The sequence below is a fragment of the Callithrix jacchus genome, chromosome 7 (genome assembly GCF_049354715.1).
Source record: "Callithrix jacchus isolate 240 chromosome 7, calJac240_pri, whole genome shotgun sequence".
Classification (NCBI taxonomy): domain Eukaryota; kingdom Metazoa; phylum Chordata; class Mammalia; order Primates; family Cebidae; genus Callithrix; species Callithrix jacchus.
The window spans coordinates 113856641-113874302 of NC_133508.1; the positions used below are offsets into that span (position 1 = coordinate 113856641).

The 17662-nt window shown below is 37.2% G+C and overlaps 1 protein-coding gene across 3 annotated transcripts in view; it reads left to right on the forward strand.

Annotated features, from left to right (window-relative positions):
* Positions 1-13812, forward strand: part of ST6GALNAC3 (ST6 N-acetylgalactosaminide alpha-2,6-sialyltransferase 3) — a 580668-nt gene extending 566856 nt beyond the window's left edge. For all 3 annotated transcript variants that reach the window (XM_002750988.6, XM_035251923.3, XM_054236432.2), the window contains 2 exons: positions 6699-6806; positions 7868-13812. In XM_002750988.6, the coding sequence (XP_002751034.1) occupies positions 6699-6806; positions 7868-8054 (295 nt within the window). In that variant the 3' untranslated portion in view covers positions 8055-13812. The remainder of the gene's footprint in view (positions 1-6698; positions 6807-7867) is intronic.
* The last annotated feature ends 3850 nt before the right edge of the window (positions 13813-17662 follow it).

Here is a 17662-nt window from a genome sequence, read left to right on the forward strand (position 1 = left end):
ACACAATTCAGCCCATAGCACCCACCCATATTGAGTGGTTAAGAAACCGACCACTGATAAATGAAATGGACCCTAAAAATTGCTTTCATCCTTTCCTGCCATTCTTAGGGTTCCATTGTTCAGTTAAGAAAGTGAATGAAATCTAGAAAATCAGCATTTCCAATTAAAGAGGCATTAAAGGCTAAGGACAAGGAGAAAATAATCTTTTAATTTCTGAGACGAATGAACAAAGCAGTTTTTGTGAGTGGGATCTTCTGTTTCTGCAGCAGCCATAAATCATACCTTTGAGAGCTGTACCATTTTACTTTTAAATGAACATTTTTGAAAAGAACACAGTTGTTTCTTATTATTCTCCTTTTGTACAATTTCATTGCGTTCGTCACCAGTCAGAGGGTGCTGTCGATTCTCCAGCAGAAAAACTATGTTATATTCACAGTCCAAGTGCCTACTGATTAGCACAGGTGGTTTGCATTAGCTGATTGGGATAGCAGTACAATCTTCCTCTAAGCTTTACTGCTTTCTCCATTTTCCATTTTTTATTATTTTTCAGGCCTGGATTCCTTTCACTTCATTCATTCTCTTAAGAATTACCAGCCACCGAATGATGTTTTTATTCACTTGAAAAGCTTATGTCCACTTGCAAATGATTCAAGACAAGACTGAGAATTCCACTGCCTGATTTGCAGAAAGTTGTTGCTGCCTGAAAATGTGCTGAGCATGTCCTGTTGATAGATAGTACAAATATACAGTGCTAATACAATGGGCAAACTGCAGAGCATTTCCATAGCTCCCAACTATTGAATGATATACAAAAATATATGACTTGGGGACAGCTGAAATTGTTTCCACACTTTGAGCTCTGCTTCCATTAGACTGGTTCACAATATTAGATTGAATCCCAAGGTGCTACTGATAATCATCAGCTGTTTTTCTTGCCAAGTCTCTTTGTTTAAATGTATTCTTTCATTATCCATGTGCTTTTGAAAAAAATGAGGGAAAGAATGCTTTTAATTGAATAATCTGTATTCTGTCAGGTATTTCTTCTCCCTAGGAAGATATCTGAAAACTTACTTTGCTGTTTTTATTTATCCTGCCAGTGTAGTATATTGATGAGAGAACTGAGGTCCAATAGTGTTAAAACAAGACATGAAATATTGATTAATTCTTCTTTTAAATTCTCTTTTTACCCCTGAGTGTAGCAGATTTCAGAAGCTGCTGCCACTACCGTGCTCTCCAATAAACCTCCTTTATTGGGAGGGGGGTCTTGATACCCTTCAGGCTTTGATAAATGATTATTATGCTTTTGAAATGTTAGCTTTGAGTGCCTGAGGCTTGACTTTCATGAGTTCATGAAAGAAACAGTAGAATTGAAGCTGCAAAGTTTGAGCCAAAGGCCCCCAAAGGAACCATTCCGTGAAAAGAGGTAACCACAGATACTGAGGCTTCTGAACTCCTTGTCCTTGTCCCACCTGACACTTTTTCTCCATTCCTAATTGTACATTTTCCCATTGCACGCTAAGACTTGTCCTTTGGGTCAACTGAGTTTGCTAATTTCTAAGGTTGTTAAAAAGTAAGATATTGGGTTTAGATGGGTGTGTAAAGAAGGGAAAAGGAAGTAAGATGTTGGTTGGATGAAGAAAACCAGGGTACAGTGAATGACCAGAGTAGGAACTGGAGATAAGAGGAATCTGGCTGTTTAGGGTCAAGGACACCCTCAGAGCAATCACCCTAAAGTGAGAGTAGGCCCTCGTGAGTCAAGAAATCTACTGCCTTCTTAGGTCCCAGATGAGCTTGAAGCAGAGGAGAGTTGGATAAAATGTATGAGACAACTGCATAGGGCAGCAACCCCACAACAAAGAATTATCTTGTCCAAAAATGTCAATAGTGCTGAGATTGAGAAACCCTAATCTAGAGAAACTGCTACAATTTTTTGTCATCAAAGTATGAGTTTCTTGAGTTCAGAACCCAACTCATTGAACTATTGGTATTCAATAATTAGCAGAGCATTTTGTGAATAGATTAATAAATCCAATGTAATCCAGTTCTCTTTTGAAGAGTAGCCATTTCCATTTCCTCAGTTCCTTCCCTGAAATTATCTGAAAAGGAAATGTCGCTCAGTTACAGGTCTCCAGCTTGCCAGGTAATAGGAAGAAAGTGCTTCACAATATGTTTCCAGAAATAAGAAGAGGACAGAGTGTGCTCAGAAACAGAGGGACAGGCAAATGAAGGCTGCTGACAGACAAACCTACAGAGACTGATAAATATCATGATAGCTGGACAAACAAGGAATCCCTGTATCCATGTGATAGCCTTTCGCCATGAAGGAATAGGGGTAAACAGCAAGGGTAAAGTAGCTTATATTTTATTTGAAATAAACTAGATGAATGATCATATCTTAAATGATATGCCTTCAAGCATGTGCTACATCAAGGTCTTGACAGCATCATTTTCCCAAGAGATGCACAAGTAAATTTAAGTAGTTTCCAAGTTGTAAGTATCTTGATTACCAAGGAGCAGCAGGATGCAGAGCCTGACCAGTAAAATCAAAGGATTGATGGCTTCCTCTTCACACTTCTGCCTTTATTTTCCCCTGCATGGCTCATTATTCTGCTGCATTAATTTAAGCTTTCCTATTGCACTGAATTAGGGGCTTAAATTCTCTTATCATCCCTGTGGGAATCTTGATTGTTTATTTGTGGATGAGAATAATTGTTTTTATTGATCCCCAAATGTGGAGGGTAAAAAAAAGTGCTATGGTTGATGGCCAGCTGATACATAGTTAGTGCTGCGTGCATTAGTGACAAATTATGAGACAGTATTTGGCCCCGGAGGAGACCCTTTAGGAATTTTTAAGGCATTTGATAGTTATCAGTTTAAGGAATTGGATGGTTATCAGTAAGTCTTTCCAAGCTGGAAATCATAAACAGTTTCACATACTTCAGGTGAAGTCCTTTTGTTGCAGTTTTTATTGAAACTTAAAGATCTAGTTGGGTATAATTTATACTTTCTCATTTCTAGTATGCCCACACACCAACCCAGGAGAGTTTGGAAATGGTGCAGCTACAAGATGTGCCAGAACCAGTGCCATCAGGCCAGTGAGTTCCTCTAGGGGCCCAGATTACTAGGCATTTATTTGGAAGAATTCCTGTATTTGTCCAGCAGTTGTCGTGATTCCACTGCAAGCATCATTGTATGGGCGTTAGCTCCAAATAGTTTGAGGAAAAAACTACTTTGCTAGCCCCACCTTCTACTGTGGGTAGGAAACCCCATGCCATTTCACATCCAAAATATATCAGAGGCATCAGGGAAAGGAAGTGCAACTGTCTAATTAAGTGCTGTTTGTAGGACAGGGCACTTGGGCAGTATGAACCTCCCTCATCTGAATCAAATGCAACACATCTTGTTTAAAGAGCTATTGAGCTAATTAGCGTGGCCTGTCTACACAGAAATAAAACAAATCAGGTTAGGCCCAAAAGGAATCAAGTATCAGAAATGTGGTGAAGTTTCCTTATTAGGTGGTAAGATGCAGACATCTTTGACCAGATGTTGGACCCTGAAATTCTTGATCCTCTTTTCCTGTGGTAAAGAGAACACAGTTATATAGAGAAGCCACTACGACAATAGTTTCTTCTTTATTCTTTGAGGGTTCTGTTCTGGAAGCTTACTGATGAACCTTCAGAAATGACTGTGTGGGCTGGACCAGAATGAGTCAGGAGAGCTTGTTTTGCAGAATAAGTGTCCATATGTTGCAAAGAGGATCTTTCTCTTTTTCCTGGAGATATCATATTATCTTTGTCTTTGATAATTAGCACCTCTGTGAAGGGACCACATCAAAGGGAGGATGATTTTCCCAATTGTGATTATCTTTTCTCACTCAAATTCACCTTTACCCTTAGCACTATGGTTCATTTGTGGCCTTGGCCTTCACAAGCCATTGCAACAGCTTCCATGAGTGGCAGTGTAGAGGAGGGAATCATGGAGTTCTCCCCACAAAAGTTTTGTGACCATTGTCACTCCCATTGCCAGATAAAACTTTATACCCAGTTTGTCCTTTTATATATATCCCATACATTTAGTGTCATGTCCATCACACAAGGGAGCATCAAATGTGATCTGACCGATTCGCATGTTTGCTCATTCACATGTTTCCAACGCCCAGTATGCATGGAGCATGATACTGTACAGTGCTTAAAACTTAACTGCAGACTGACTATTGAAGGTGATGCTCCTGTACAGAATCATTTTATTTTTAAATTAGAAGAAACCTTGACTATGACTTAGTTCAACTGTCTTATTTTAGACACAAGGAAAATGAGACCCAGAGAGGCTAAATAAGTGGCCACAGCCTCATGTTCGAGTAGTGGCAGAGCTGCAGTGTGAAACCAGATATTCTCACTCCAATTCTGACTGCACTCCGTGTTGACTCTGAAACACGTGGCTGTGCTTTGTTGCACTGTAGTGTGATCAATTGTTTTAACGTGTGTGCCTCCCTGACTAGACCAGGTACTCTTCAGAAAATATTCATCACCAGGCTCCCAGCACAGTCAGTGGCACATAATAGGATCCCAATATATGTTTGTTGAAAAAGTGAATAGGTGGATAAATACATGAGACTTGTTTTTTTTCTCATCATGTAGAAACAAACAAATGCCATAATTTTTAGTGATCTTTATGAGTGCTGGTCAGCCTAATAATGAAGAACAGACAAGATAGGGAATTAAAGGTAGAACAAATAGTATGAGAAAGAAGAGAAAAAAAAAAAGACTACACAATTCCATAGGAATAATAACTAGACAAATTCAGTATGTAGACAAAATGTTTGGATTCGATTTGGGAGCATTTTGTCAAGAATCCTGCCTCTTCTGATCTCTCCCCATTTTCAGATAAGGGCTTTTTAAGCAGATGGTGCTTTAAGCAATTCCCATCAATGCTGCTCCTCCTTAGACCCCAGAATGCAGGATTGATGGCAGGTTAAGTTGTCTAAAAAGCAAAGTTGATCGTTAGTGTATGTCGCCTCCCTAAGACATCTTCCCACTCATTTTGCATCTATTGCTGTCCCATGTTGTTGCTACTACCACAGAGGAAAGTGCATGTAACTCGATGTGATCCAGTTTCTGGAATATTTTCCATACACCAGAAGATGCAAAGGAATGGCTACTTAGGTAGTAACATTTCAGACTCGGTGACAAGTATGCAGAGAGGATGTGTATGGGCTGAATTTGTCTCTCCCTGTAAATCACCCAAAGTCAATGAAAGTAAAAAGCTAAAAAATCTGATCATCAACCCCCACTGTGAGTTTATGTTTTTCCTGAAATAATGGCACATTGTAAGTAATTTGACACTAAGCAGTGCCTGTTAAAAAGCAGCAGCGGCAGCAAAGGATTCAAGGCTAATAATTATAGCACAGTGATGGCTTGGTACTGGGATGTGCATCAACAATATTGAGCATCAGTGGGAGCAACAACTGGCTGGAGGGCTGTATCCAGAGAGCGGTTATCAGTATCTAAGTGTCAGTTTGTAGAACTGGCTCCTGTAGGCCAAGAAGTCTAGAAGGAAGGTAGACCATTTAATCTTTTCTAGAGGTGTTGCTACGCAGCTGTCAAACAAATTGGGGTGGTTCAAATGCCCCTATGGAGAGAGTTTTAAGGAGATGGGCAGTTACCTCCTTTGAATGGATCAAGTCACATTGGCTAAAGAAATATGGAGATCCAGCTTTTTGTTGAACATTGCCTTGAACCATGTTGAACTTGGTAGATGCCAAATCAGCACTGCATCTAAGCTTATCACCACCCTCTCCAGCAGTTCCTTCATGTCCCAACTCTTCTTTGAACATACCAAGCATACTTCCATATCTGTAATTTTGTCCTTGCCCTGCTTTCTTCCTTACATACCTTTTTCTCACGTGGTCCACATGGCTTCTTCCTCCTTGACCCTCCCCTCTGTCTTTTTCAGATCTTTGTGCTCATGATCAAAGGAGCCTTTCTTGGCCAACCTTTATAACATAGCTGCCTCCAAATCCAATCCACCAGCCTTCACAAAGACAGAAGCTTTGGTTGTTCTGATCATTGCTGTATCCCCAGTCTCCAGAACAGTGATTAGCATATAGCTTGTTCAATAGATGTGTATTGCAGAAGTTGGTAACATAGGTCTTAAAAAGGAAAAGTCTTGTCTTATGATGCCTGGAAAGCAGTTAAAGAAATTTTTCAGATGCTTTCAAGTTATTTACCTACACTGCATGGAAGTTATACTTAGAAACCCAAGCAGCCTTCAAGAAAGTAATATTATGTACAGGTAAGCAAGATAGCACTATTATCATTCAGTTCCCATCTGGGCTCCAAGCAACTTTAAGAGAACCTTTCCTCTGATAGACAGCACTAATTTGTGTCTTATGGAAACTTAAATAAATTATTGTTCACCTGAAGGGAGCAGGATTATTTGACTTCAGATATTTGCCATATGGCTTCTCTTCCACACAACATAGCTTTGAGGCTTAAGGTAGTAAGAGCAAGAGAATTCCTATAAATTATTTAGCGATAATTCAAAATAAGTGTGCATCTTTGACATATTGTCAAGTTTCTCAATGCTTTTTCCTGATAACAAGTGCTATGTTTTTGATGAAATGTTGCTCATTTCTCACACACCTTATTGTTCTGTGTGTGTGTTCTGTGTTTTGTTTTGTTTGTTTTCATTCCTCTCAGAGTCCAGTCTGGCTCGTATCTCAGCACAGGGTGGTTTACCTTCATTCTGGCCATGGACGCCTGTTATGGCATTCACGTCTACGGGATGATAAATGACACCTACTGCAAGTAAGATCACAAGAAATTATTTGTATGCAACTCCAATTCTGAGATCTTGTCAAAATATCACAATTCATTTTAATACCATAAATCTGAGAAACAGATAAAGCAACAATTATTTCCCAGTGTTCTTTGCTGACATGACATTTTATTGTCAGTGTATCAAGTTGTGACTTCTCGGGGTGATAAAAAGAAAAATATTTACCAGTCTAATGTCAAATGTCAGAAGGAACACTTTTCCCTTAATCAGTGGCATAGCAGGGACTTGTGGCTTGAAAAAACAGAAGTTTAGTGGTTGCTTGATTTGCAAAAGCAATTTTGTCATTTCTGCTGCTCTGATGCTTGATGGATAGCTGTCTACTCAATGGTTAGTTAGATTTGATCATGAAGGACAAAATGTCCTAAAGCCTCAGAGAAACTGACAGCTTAACAAGAATACCTAGAAAGTATACTTCACTAATAAGTGAGTAATCTGCCAGATCCTTATTTAAATTGAGTATGTTTACCCACAATATATCCTCACTGGTGGGATAGTTTCTAATTAGATAATAAAACAAATCCTCCATGCTTCATCAGGATAATGAAATCTATTTCCTTACCAATGATTGGCACAATATAATTCACAGACTGTTTTAATCAGAATGTCAAAATGGTAACTCTCAGCCACAGTCTTCATGAACAAGTATTTCTTCCCTAACCATAAGCATAATGGTGCTCAGATGAACCCAATATCTTACTGTGAAAAATCAGTTTCTTCAGGTTCTGCAAGAGGCTATCTAAAGTTTCCTCCATTATATATTATTTCCTGTTTCAAAGGATAGCCATATGTTTGAATGTAATTGGCATGATATATAAATTTTATTTGATCTATTAAAGCACTAAGAACCTGGTACATCTTCCTAAAAGCTTTCATAGATATAATAGCTTTTAACTGAGTTCATGGACAAGAATCATGTATGGGTTTGCAAGTAAATGCATTTACTGGGCACATAATGGATTCTTGTAAATGAGTGCTCCATTCTTCATCACAATCTTTCTCTCCTTTTCTTTTCTTTTTTTTTCTTTTCTAGGACAGAAGGCTATAGAAAAGTCCCCTATCATTACTATGAACAAGGAAGAGATGAGTGTGATGAATATTTTCTTCATGAACATGCCCCATATGGGGGGCATAGGTTTATCACTGAAAAGAAAGTGTTTGCTAAATGGGCCAAGAAGCACAGGATAATATTTACACATCCAAACTGGACATTGTCTTGATAATGGTTTTCCTGATCTTGCCGCATCACTTAATGTGATCCCCATATTGCAAGTGTGATGCTGATGACGCTAATGAAGATGACGGTGATGATCAAGACAACAACAATGGTTATCAAGTTCCTGTACATCTCAGATGTGGATGGTGACTCTGCTAGTAATTTCAACTTGGCATTTCATGGAGGATGGTTGTGCTCATTATGTTCTTTCTGGAGGTTCAACACTATATACCGCACTTTATAATTTAACTGGAATTGAGACGAAGCCCAGTGACATGACAACTGTGACCTAAGAAATGGGAAGATTATTCTTCAAGATAGCTGCAGAGAATTGTTAAACAGTGAGTAACTTCCAGAAGCCAAAAGGGTTTGGCCTCATAAGGCAAGGTGACTGACTCAATGGCTTCTTGAATCTCAGCAGCTTCGCCATCTTGAAGAATGATTGATTGTCAAACACTGAACCAAGAACTGCTATCAAGGTGCAAGTATCTTACTAGTTAGCCTAAGGAGGGGAAAATATCTCTACGGAATAAACCATCTTTCTGCAGTATTTCCTATAGCTAAAGCCTCAGGCCACTGCCTAACTAACAACAAAGATTTCATGGACATCCTGCACTTCAGGATTACTTGACTATCTCAAACACGTAAATGAAAATGGGCCAAGTAGCAAATCTTGATGACTTTCCACTCTTACCATCAATTCTTACTACCTACAATATAAGTGAACATGTGATTAGAATGATCTATATTAATGTTTAGTTATTTTTGGTTGAGTCCTAAATATTTTAGAAGGCTACTTAACATGTAAGATACCAACTTCAACACTGTAATAACATATACTGTGAAAACATTCCTGAAACATAACCAAAGGGTTTACTAACTCTGCTTCAACATCCAACAACACAAAAACGTATGATTTTTAACATCATGAAACAGGGAAAGCAAAGCATATTTTTACATCAATTTGTATCCTATCATACTTCATAATATATATTTGTATATTCAAATTTCTATTTTGTAGGCCCAAGATGTGTTTCTCCAAACATTACATTCTCATTGCCAAGTGCCAACTGTTAGATGTGGAGAGGAAATGATTCCTTGCATTAAACCTGACCAGAGCTTTTGCCTTCTAGGGATTTATTTTCCCCATAGTGTATCTGTTGTTATATCACAATAACAACAATAATAATGACCTTAATGTCCAAAGTGCTTTCCATTTAGAGTCCTTTAACATGTGTTATACCACGTGACGCCCGTGAACACCCCATTGGACTATTGTCTGTGTATTCTGCTATCTCTTTAGCAGATGATCTGTAATTTGGTCATTGTTCTGTTATACTCCAGATTGCTCCACTTGCTAATATTTGTATAGAATAGAATTTATGTAAATTAGTAACCAGTTGATTTCTGTGCCAAATACGTTATATCAGGATTGCCCAAAAAGTATCACAAAGGATGATCTTGGCCATATGCTAGGACCCCTGTGAAAATAACTAGTTTTGAGAAATTTTCTACATATGTGTGTGTGTGTGTGTGTGTGTGTGTGTGTGTGTGTGTGTGTGTGTGTGTATGGTTCTATTTAGGTGGGGAAAAGATGAAAAAGCAAGGACAACAGGAGGAAACAAAGGCAAAGAATATAGTTTCCTGTCGTAGGCTTGAGACAACTCTATTTTTCATGTACTCATTGCTCATTAAATATTAGAAGGTGATTTGCTGAGAGAGTAGCTGAGAGTTCAAAAACATCCTTGCAGAATGATTCAAAAGACAAAAGCCAGGTTCAACTGACAGAATGTTTTGGAGGCTGGAGGTAATGACACATTTCACTTCAGAAGCACTTGTAGGTCTTTACTAGTGCTAAATATCATGGTGAGTTATCATTAAAATGTGCCATCTTCGATAAAGGCCTTTTTCCTCCTCTCTTCTGCCATTTCAATACCTCAGTATTCACACCCATAAAAATTACCAAGCCCCAGTTCTATCGTTGGAAAGAGTTGCTATTCTTTTGTTGTTCCCTTATGTAATTTTTAGTCTATGAATGGTAAGTTTTTATAGCTAATGATAGATAGAAATGCCCACTCAAAGAAAAATAGAGACAAATGTTAAAATTGCCAAACAGGCTGTTTTCCCCCCTGTTGTTTCACTGTTGAATAAAAAGAAATCCTTGATTAATCAGAATGCCTTGGGACATGAACCTGATTTATTTAGTTTTCTAATAAATGAAGGGCCAACTCTATTTGTTTTAGCCCCTACTGATGAGAAACATTTGAAAACTTGCTTGCTCTCCTGCCTGGCTGTAGCTTTCTCTGTTTGCAATACACTGTATCCCTCACTCTATGGCAGAAGGTAAGTGTGGAATAAGTAGACTCCAGTGTTTTCTTTGGCGGTGTGAGGAAGGGTTTTTTTTCCCCTCTCCTCTCCTCTTTCTTTCTTTTATTTTTTCAACTAAACTCCTACTCTACATTTTTTATGGTTGTTTTCATTTTCTTTCTAAAAATAGGAAACAAAAAAACCCAAGTTATTCTCGGTTTGGAGACTCAATTAAATAATTCCCAGTAAAATCAGCATTTTGATAGAATCTCACAAGTTATTTTTCTTTGCTTTTATTTCCTGTTTTCCTTTGATCCATCTTTGTAATTCCAGTGAAAAATGCAAAGTGTAATTTCTCCCATGTTGAGAATAAATTTTTCATCTATGATTTATTGGTAGAGAAGAGTTTGGTAAGGGAGCAATTCAAGGAGAAGATTTTGTCATGCAAATTTCTGATCAATTCCACAGATTCTGGTCAAATGAAAGATATCTTATCCAACATTTAAACATTGAAAAATTTAATTGAACCCACTTACAACTGATGGCGTATTTATCCCAGAAATTAATGTCTGCAAAAAATAAAAATATTTTAATACTACTCTCCATGGCTCTAGGCAAATGAGCTATAAAAAAGGGTCACAATTTTCTGAAATTGGCATGAAAACATTCAAGATAAAAATAATAGACTAAATATTATTCTCTACTATGCAGAATTCTATGAAAAAGCAAGGTAATTTAAAAAGAGTTTTAAAATGAATGTTTAAATCCTTTTCAATTTAACTAAGTGACAAGTAGTAATGATTTACGTTGTTACGATGATAATGTGAATAAGAAATATTTTAGATCATATAATTTTACATTGCTATTAAACCTAACAAAGAAAAGGTAATTGGGATTTAAAAGAATGTTTGAATATATGCACAGAGTCCATTTGTATGTGGACACACACACACACACACATATATATACATCTATATACTTATAACTATATATAAAGGCATATATATAATCCTATATTCTTCACTGGTGTGTGTGAATCAGAGAAAACCCTATTTTAGACTTCATCCAAAATTTGTTGGGTTACATTTTGAATCCTGATGAAAAAAGCAAAAATTCAAATTAAATGGACTGATTGCTAAGAGTACATAAAATCATATTCAAAAGCTGGCCAGAAGAATAAAGCTAGAGAAGCTGCTAAATCTAGAACTGAAAACACAATTAGATGCCACAGTTGTCACAAATCAGACTTGTAAGTATAGCAATCTGTATTGTAGGTTCCGCCGATTGCAGGCTTAGCTGAAGTCACATTGAAAAACATTGCATCAAGCTTCATTCACACTGAAGTAAATGAACACTGGTCCTCCAATTCAAATAAGCCGGTATTTAGCATAAGCAAAATCCAGATTTGCATGATTTTTATTATATAGCTAGAGAACTGTGACCACTATGAAAAAGGAAATTCATATAAGGAAATTGCTCTTGGAGAAATTGGTATAAATCAGCTAAGCTAGGAACAAGAGTCTGAATTGGGGACCTGCTGACCTTCCAAGATGTAGAAGGCCATCAGAAGAAAATCACTGTTACTTAGAAAAGAGACAACATGAAAGTACTTCACCTGGTATTATTAATTGGATGTTAATCATGAGTTTGGTTTAATTTCAATAAGCAAGAAAATATAATCAGATGACTGATTTAAAAAAAAGTGCCCATCTAAGCTTTAATATGACATGTCAAATGCAAAGAATAAATTTTGTTTTTCAGTGTCTGTTATTTGCATGTCTTAGCACAAAAAAGGATTTATATTATGGGGCCAAGAGGGAAAAAATGCTTTTTTCTTAAAACAGCATATTTAAAAGACAAGACCTCATCATTTTAATAGTGTACATAGATTAGTGGCTGGAGGAGCCAGGGCTAGCCTTTATAAGTAGTCTAGGCTTTTAGAGCTGAAAGAGATTTTAAAGACTAGCCAGTAAAACTCCTACATCTTGGAGCTGAGGAAAGAGAAGTGAAGTGACTTGCCTATAATTATAAACTAGACTAATGGCAGCACTGTGACTCAAATTCTTGTCTCATGTTTTCTTGTCTAGTACTTTTGCCACTACACTTTTTAGACAGAAAGATAGCTAGAAAAAAATGCCTAACTGATTACTAAGGAGTCTATTCATTGAATCCAAGAGCTCCAAATTGTGTTCGTTCTGCTCAGGATTAGAGAAATCCCCACAATGAAGTGTAGAAATATTTTCATAATTGACGGAACATGTCCCACTGACTGGCTACAGTCTCCCTCCTCTATGTTTGTTGCTATTGCCAAGGCAGGCCATGTTCTGTTATCTCAAATTTCTAGGACTGGTTTAAAGAACATAAAGGTGAGTTTCTTACTTTCTCTTTGTAATTGAGGATGAACAAGTTATTGATAAACCAAGCTCTTGAGTGTTGGAGGTTTCCTGGTGAAACTGGCAGGCCCTGTTGTTAACATACCCCAGAGCTAAAGTGTCCTCATATTCAAACCAACTCTGTTGCCCACGTTAGTGAAATTATCCATCAGCACTAACACTACCCTTTGGGTTCATGCTCATCCCTGTACTACATGTGATCCTTGAGCCCAGATACCCTTCTGGAAAGTGAATGAAATCCCCAAATATCCCATAAGACTTGGTTGGCATAAAAGATTGAAAAAGATCTTTTTTCTCTACAGTCCATTTATAGGATACTGTTAGAAGTGAAGAATTTTGAAACTAGATACACTGGGCTCTGAAAATGGTTCCTGTGGCTCAGAAATAGTATATTGTTCTGTCGCTTGTATTTGCTGAACTCTGGAGAAACCACCAGAGTAAAATTCCATGTAAATTGCTTAGGCATCGAATCAGAACTGTCCTTGGGCTTTGTAACAGTGCAGAAAATCTCATTTAGTTTTGTTTCTTTTTTTTCAGCTATTTTTTTTTTTCTTTTCAGAACAGGCAAAATTTGTTTTTGGAGTAGAAAAGCTCTTCTTTCTCTGCAGCTATATCTCTTTATGTTCATGCCTTGGAGACTTCAGAAAAATAGAAGCTCACTTCCTTCCATAAAGGTGAAGAACATCTTGATGAATAGTCAGCCACCAAGTTCACATATTTGCCTATGTTGTGAGAGTTGTTTCTAAGAAACCTCAAAGCCACCAAAAGCAGGCAGTTTTATAGCTTTTTGTTACCTAATCTACAAAGTACTAATTTCCTTGTGTTTAGCTTTGTTGTCACTGCTACTGAGCCATTTCTATTACATACGGTACAGTTTTTGCTTCACCCATTTTCCTGAGTTTCCATGATTTTTTCCTGTAGTTTCTCACTCACTTTAAAACCTGTAATCTTCATCTATTTTTAGAAGAAATGTGCAGTTGTACATTCGTGGAGAGTTTGTATGGCATTGTAGTGCTTTATTTGTAAACACTGTATCTTAGAATAAAGCATAAAAATGGCAAAGGGCTATTGGCATATTTCAGTTTATTTTACAACAGGACAAGGATGGATATGTTAACAAAGCCAGAGGGAAAAAAGGGCATGGGATTTTTAATATACTTGATATCCAAGGCAGAAACATATCCAGGATACTATTATAAACAATGACAAGATAAAATGTTGGTCAGCCTTTGGAATTTGCTTTGTCCATATTAACTATCTGGTGCTGACATATGTTTCCTTTTTTGCTATGCCGGACACATTAACAAAGGTGGGTTAGCACATAAGCTGTATAAAAGAAAGAAGTCTTCCTTTTTTCCTCCCTTCCATCCTTATTTCTTACTTTCCTCCTTCCTCAGCTCTTATTTTCTTTCTGCAAAAATCAATACTCTTGCAGTTGAATGTCAAATTGGGATAATTTTTCTTTTAACGAATCAGCTTAGAGTTATCTATCCAACTCTGTAAGAGATCCATATTTGGAAATGATCTCAAAATGGGAGTCATCTTTGGAAATAGTAACTTCTTATATGCTAGGCTTATTAAAAGGCTGTACATCTCATTCGGTTCCCCCAATACTCTGTGAAGTACATAATGTTACTATCACCATCTCATATATAAGGAAATTGAAGCACTAGAGAGATTAAATAGCTTGCTCATTGTCACACAGCTTTTGATGAAATGAGATTGGAACCAAGGCAGTTTGGCCCAGAGTCCATACCTATCTGGGGGAGGCTAAAAGATGTAGCCAATAACCCCCCAAATTTCAGTAGCTTAACAGAATAAGATTTTGTTTCCCTACAAAACATCAATTCTACATAGATGTTCCTCCCCAACCAGCTTGTTTCCAAGGGTGACTCAGAGACAAAGGCACCTTCCATCGTGTGGCTTTGCCTTCCTCCAGGTCCTTTGTGTCCTCTCTATTTGGCCTGCTAAAGAGGAAAGAGCAAGAGAGATCTTGTGTTGGAAGGTTTTATGGGCAACTCTGGAAGTGATGTATATCACTCCACCCACATTCTGTTGGCCAGCCTCACTCATGTGGCCTGGGATGGGCAATGCTGTGTAAATGTGTAGGAAAAGAGTTTGATGAACATGTAGCTGTTTCTGCCATGATATTCTTAGTCATGATGACATACAGCTAAAAAAGAAAACACTGAGTTTTGTGCAACTCTGTGGGTGAGTTGTTTGTTTTGATAATCCTTGTACAAGCACTAGAAGCACTTGAGGAAAAAAAATTTGTATATAGATATAAGTACCCACACTTGAACGAGAATAAACTAAGAAACACTATATTATTCTAGGGTATATTATATCAAGAAGAGAGAATATGGTTTGTTTTGCCCAAGGAAGCAAGAGAGAAACTGGTACACTAGAAATTTTTAGGTGACTGAACTCTACCCATAATAGAAGTAAAATGAGTTTTAAGGTCTTAGTGATCTATGGTTAAAGTAGGATAGATGCGCCCTCACCTCTGATTAACCCCTTCTTTTCATGCCTGTTCCCCTTGCAAGATGACACAGAGATTAGCCTTTTCTTTTTCAACTCTCCTTTGGTCTTCAGTACTGTGTATATTTTTTACTGTATCAAATATAATTGCTATTTCTTGAATCTTAAATTTAGGAATTTCCCTCATTCATCTTTTTTCTTTGTTAAAATGGACATATAAACTTAATAAACGTACTAATATGCCTTTAAAAGACTAGACACACCACATCACAGGGCATATTTCTATGAAGAGAGAACCTTATACTCATTCTCTCCCTCACTCTTCTTCACTTCCCAAGACTTTCTACTCTTTGACATCATTTTCTTTAAGATACCTAGGAATCCTTCTCCCTTAACGTACCATTTTGCATCCTAGAGTTCTTTTTCACCTAATAGGAAGCTATTTGCTACCTTGGGGAAAGTATTTCGCATGTTAGCATATAAATTTTCTTAGTTTGTCCATTGAGGGAGATTAGCTGGGACTCTAAAAACAATATAATTAGAGGAGAGAATCTGCCAGTGTTTGCCTTCTTTCAGATCAATGTGAAATTTCTTTTAAGGACAAGAAACTTCAGTGCCTAGCTGGTAAATGACATAGGTTTAAATCTCTTTCTAAGAGTTGTAATTCATGATAAAAATATTCTGTGGTGCTTTACAGGGATAAATTGTTTAGTTTAATCAGAGTGGTGACTCTTACTGTCCCTTAGTCCCTGGGCAAAATTTTTGGCAAATACAATCATATGGTGTATGCCAGCATCACCTTACGCCATGCATTCTTGAGAGTTCTTGGTCTATATTTGATAACACTTTTCAAATATGCCATTTTCCATGATTATAAAATCACTTAAATATCTGTATAATCTTTCAAAATAATTTTCCTACAAATGTCTACATTTCTCCAGAGGTAGAACATATACAGAACAATCAGATTTACCTGGAAAGGTCTTCCTTATCAGTGGTAGTTTTCCTTCAAATTAAAATGATTTGGACAACACATCTTTTGGTGATGCTGATTATGATGAGTTTCCTTCCTAGTTAAAAAAATAAAAGGTGAGGGGAATACTCCACAATCTTTGATGGATAAAACAACGTTAATGTTTGATGAGGACACTAACATCATGCAAATGAATCAGCGAAATATGCATAACTGTGCCTGGCTGTTCAATAAGGAACAACAGAAAAAAATTAAAACTTTTAACAGCACAACATATAGACTCAATAAAATGAAATGAAATTTGATAAGAACGAATGTAAAACCAACATAAAGGCTTCAAAAGACAGGAGCATGACTTAATAGCAGTAGTCATGAAAAATATCTGGAGGTTTTAGAACACGGTAATAGAAGATGATAGCAATGAAAACGTCACCATGACCCTGATACACGCAGAAAGAGTCTAAGAACAGAACAGCAAAGGTCAGGACTGATCAGAAAACTTCTGGAATTATTTATAAAACGTGTTTTTTGTTTTTTGCTTTTGAGATAGAGACTCGTTCTGTGTCCCAGGCTGGAGTGCAGTGGTGCAATCTTGGCTTACTGCAACCTTTACCTCCTGGATTCAAGCCATTCTCCTGCTTCAGCCTCCTGTCTAGCTGGAATTACAGGCATGCGCCACCACATGCAGCTAATTTTTGTATTTTTTGTAGAAATGGGGTTTCTCCATGTTGGCCAGACTGGTCTCGAACGCCTATCCTCTAGTGATTCATCCACCTCGGCCTCCCAAAGTGTTGGGATTACAGGCGTGAGCCACCATGCCTGGCAAAACTTGTTTCTACTCAATGAGTTAATGGACAGATAATGTATTTTCTTTATCAGAAACATTGAGGACAGAAAGGTATGATACCTATTATTGCACTGCCCAGTATTCATTCAGTATTTTTTTAGATATTATTGATCAAAATACATATATAATTTTGTTTTATGGCCTTCTGTGTCTTCTAAATAAGGAATTACGAGCATTTTCTCAAAGTCATTAAATTATCCTAAAACATATTCAGTAGCTACATTGTGCCCTAAGCTATTTAACGATTTCCCCCTTGTCACTTTTCTTTATATGCTAAACAGTTTTGTTAATGAATTTTTGAACATTCTGATTCTTTTTTCTTTTATTGCATCGGCGTACTGTGGTGCCTGCTTCCCTGAACCCTTGCCAAAAATGATGGGGCACTTCAACCTTGCCGACTTTATGTATGCAAAACAAGGCTATCTTCTTTTAATTAGCATTTAATCGATTACTATGGAAATTTAAAATTTTGCATATTTATAGAAAGCTAACATGTCTTCTTACATGAATAAGCTCTTCTTATACTTCGTCCAGTTTCTATTGCAGTAGAAGTCACCACAATATAAAGAAACAGACAATTGAAAATTCTTTCAAAAGAGAAGAAACAAGTT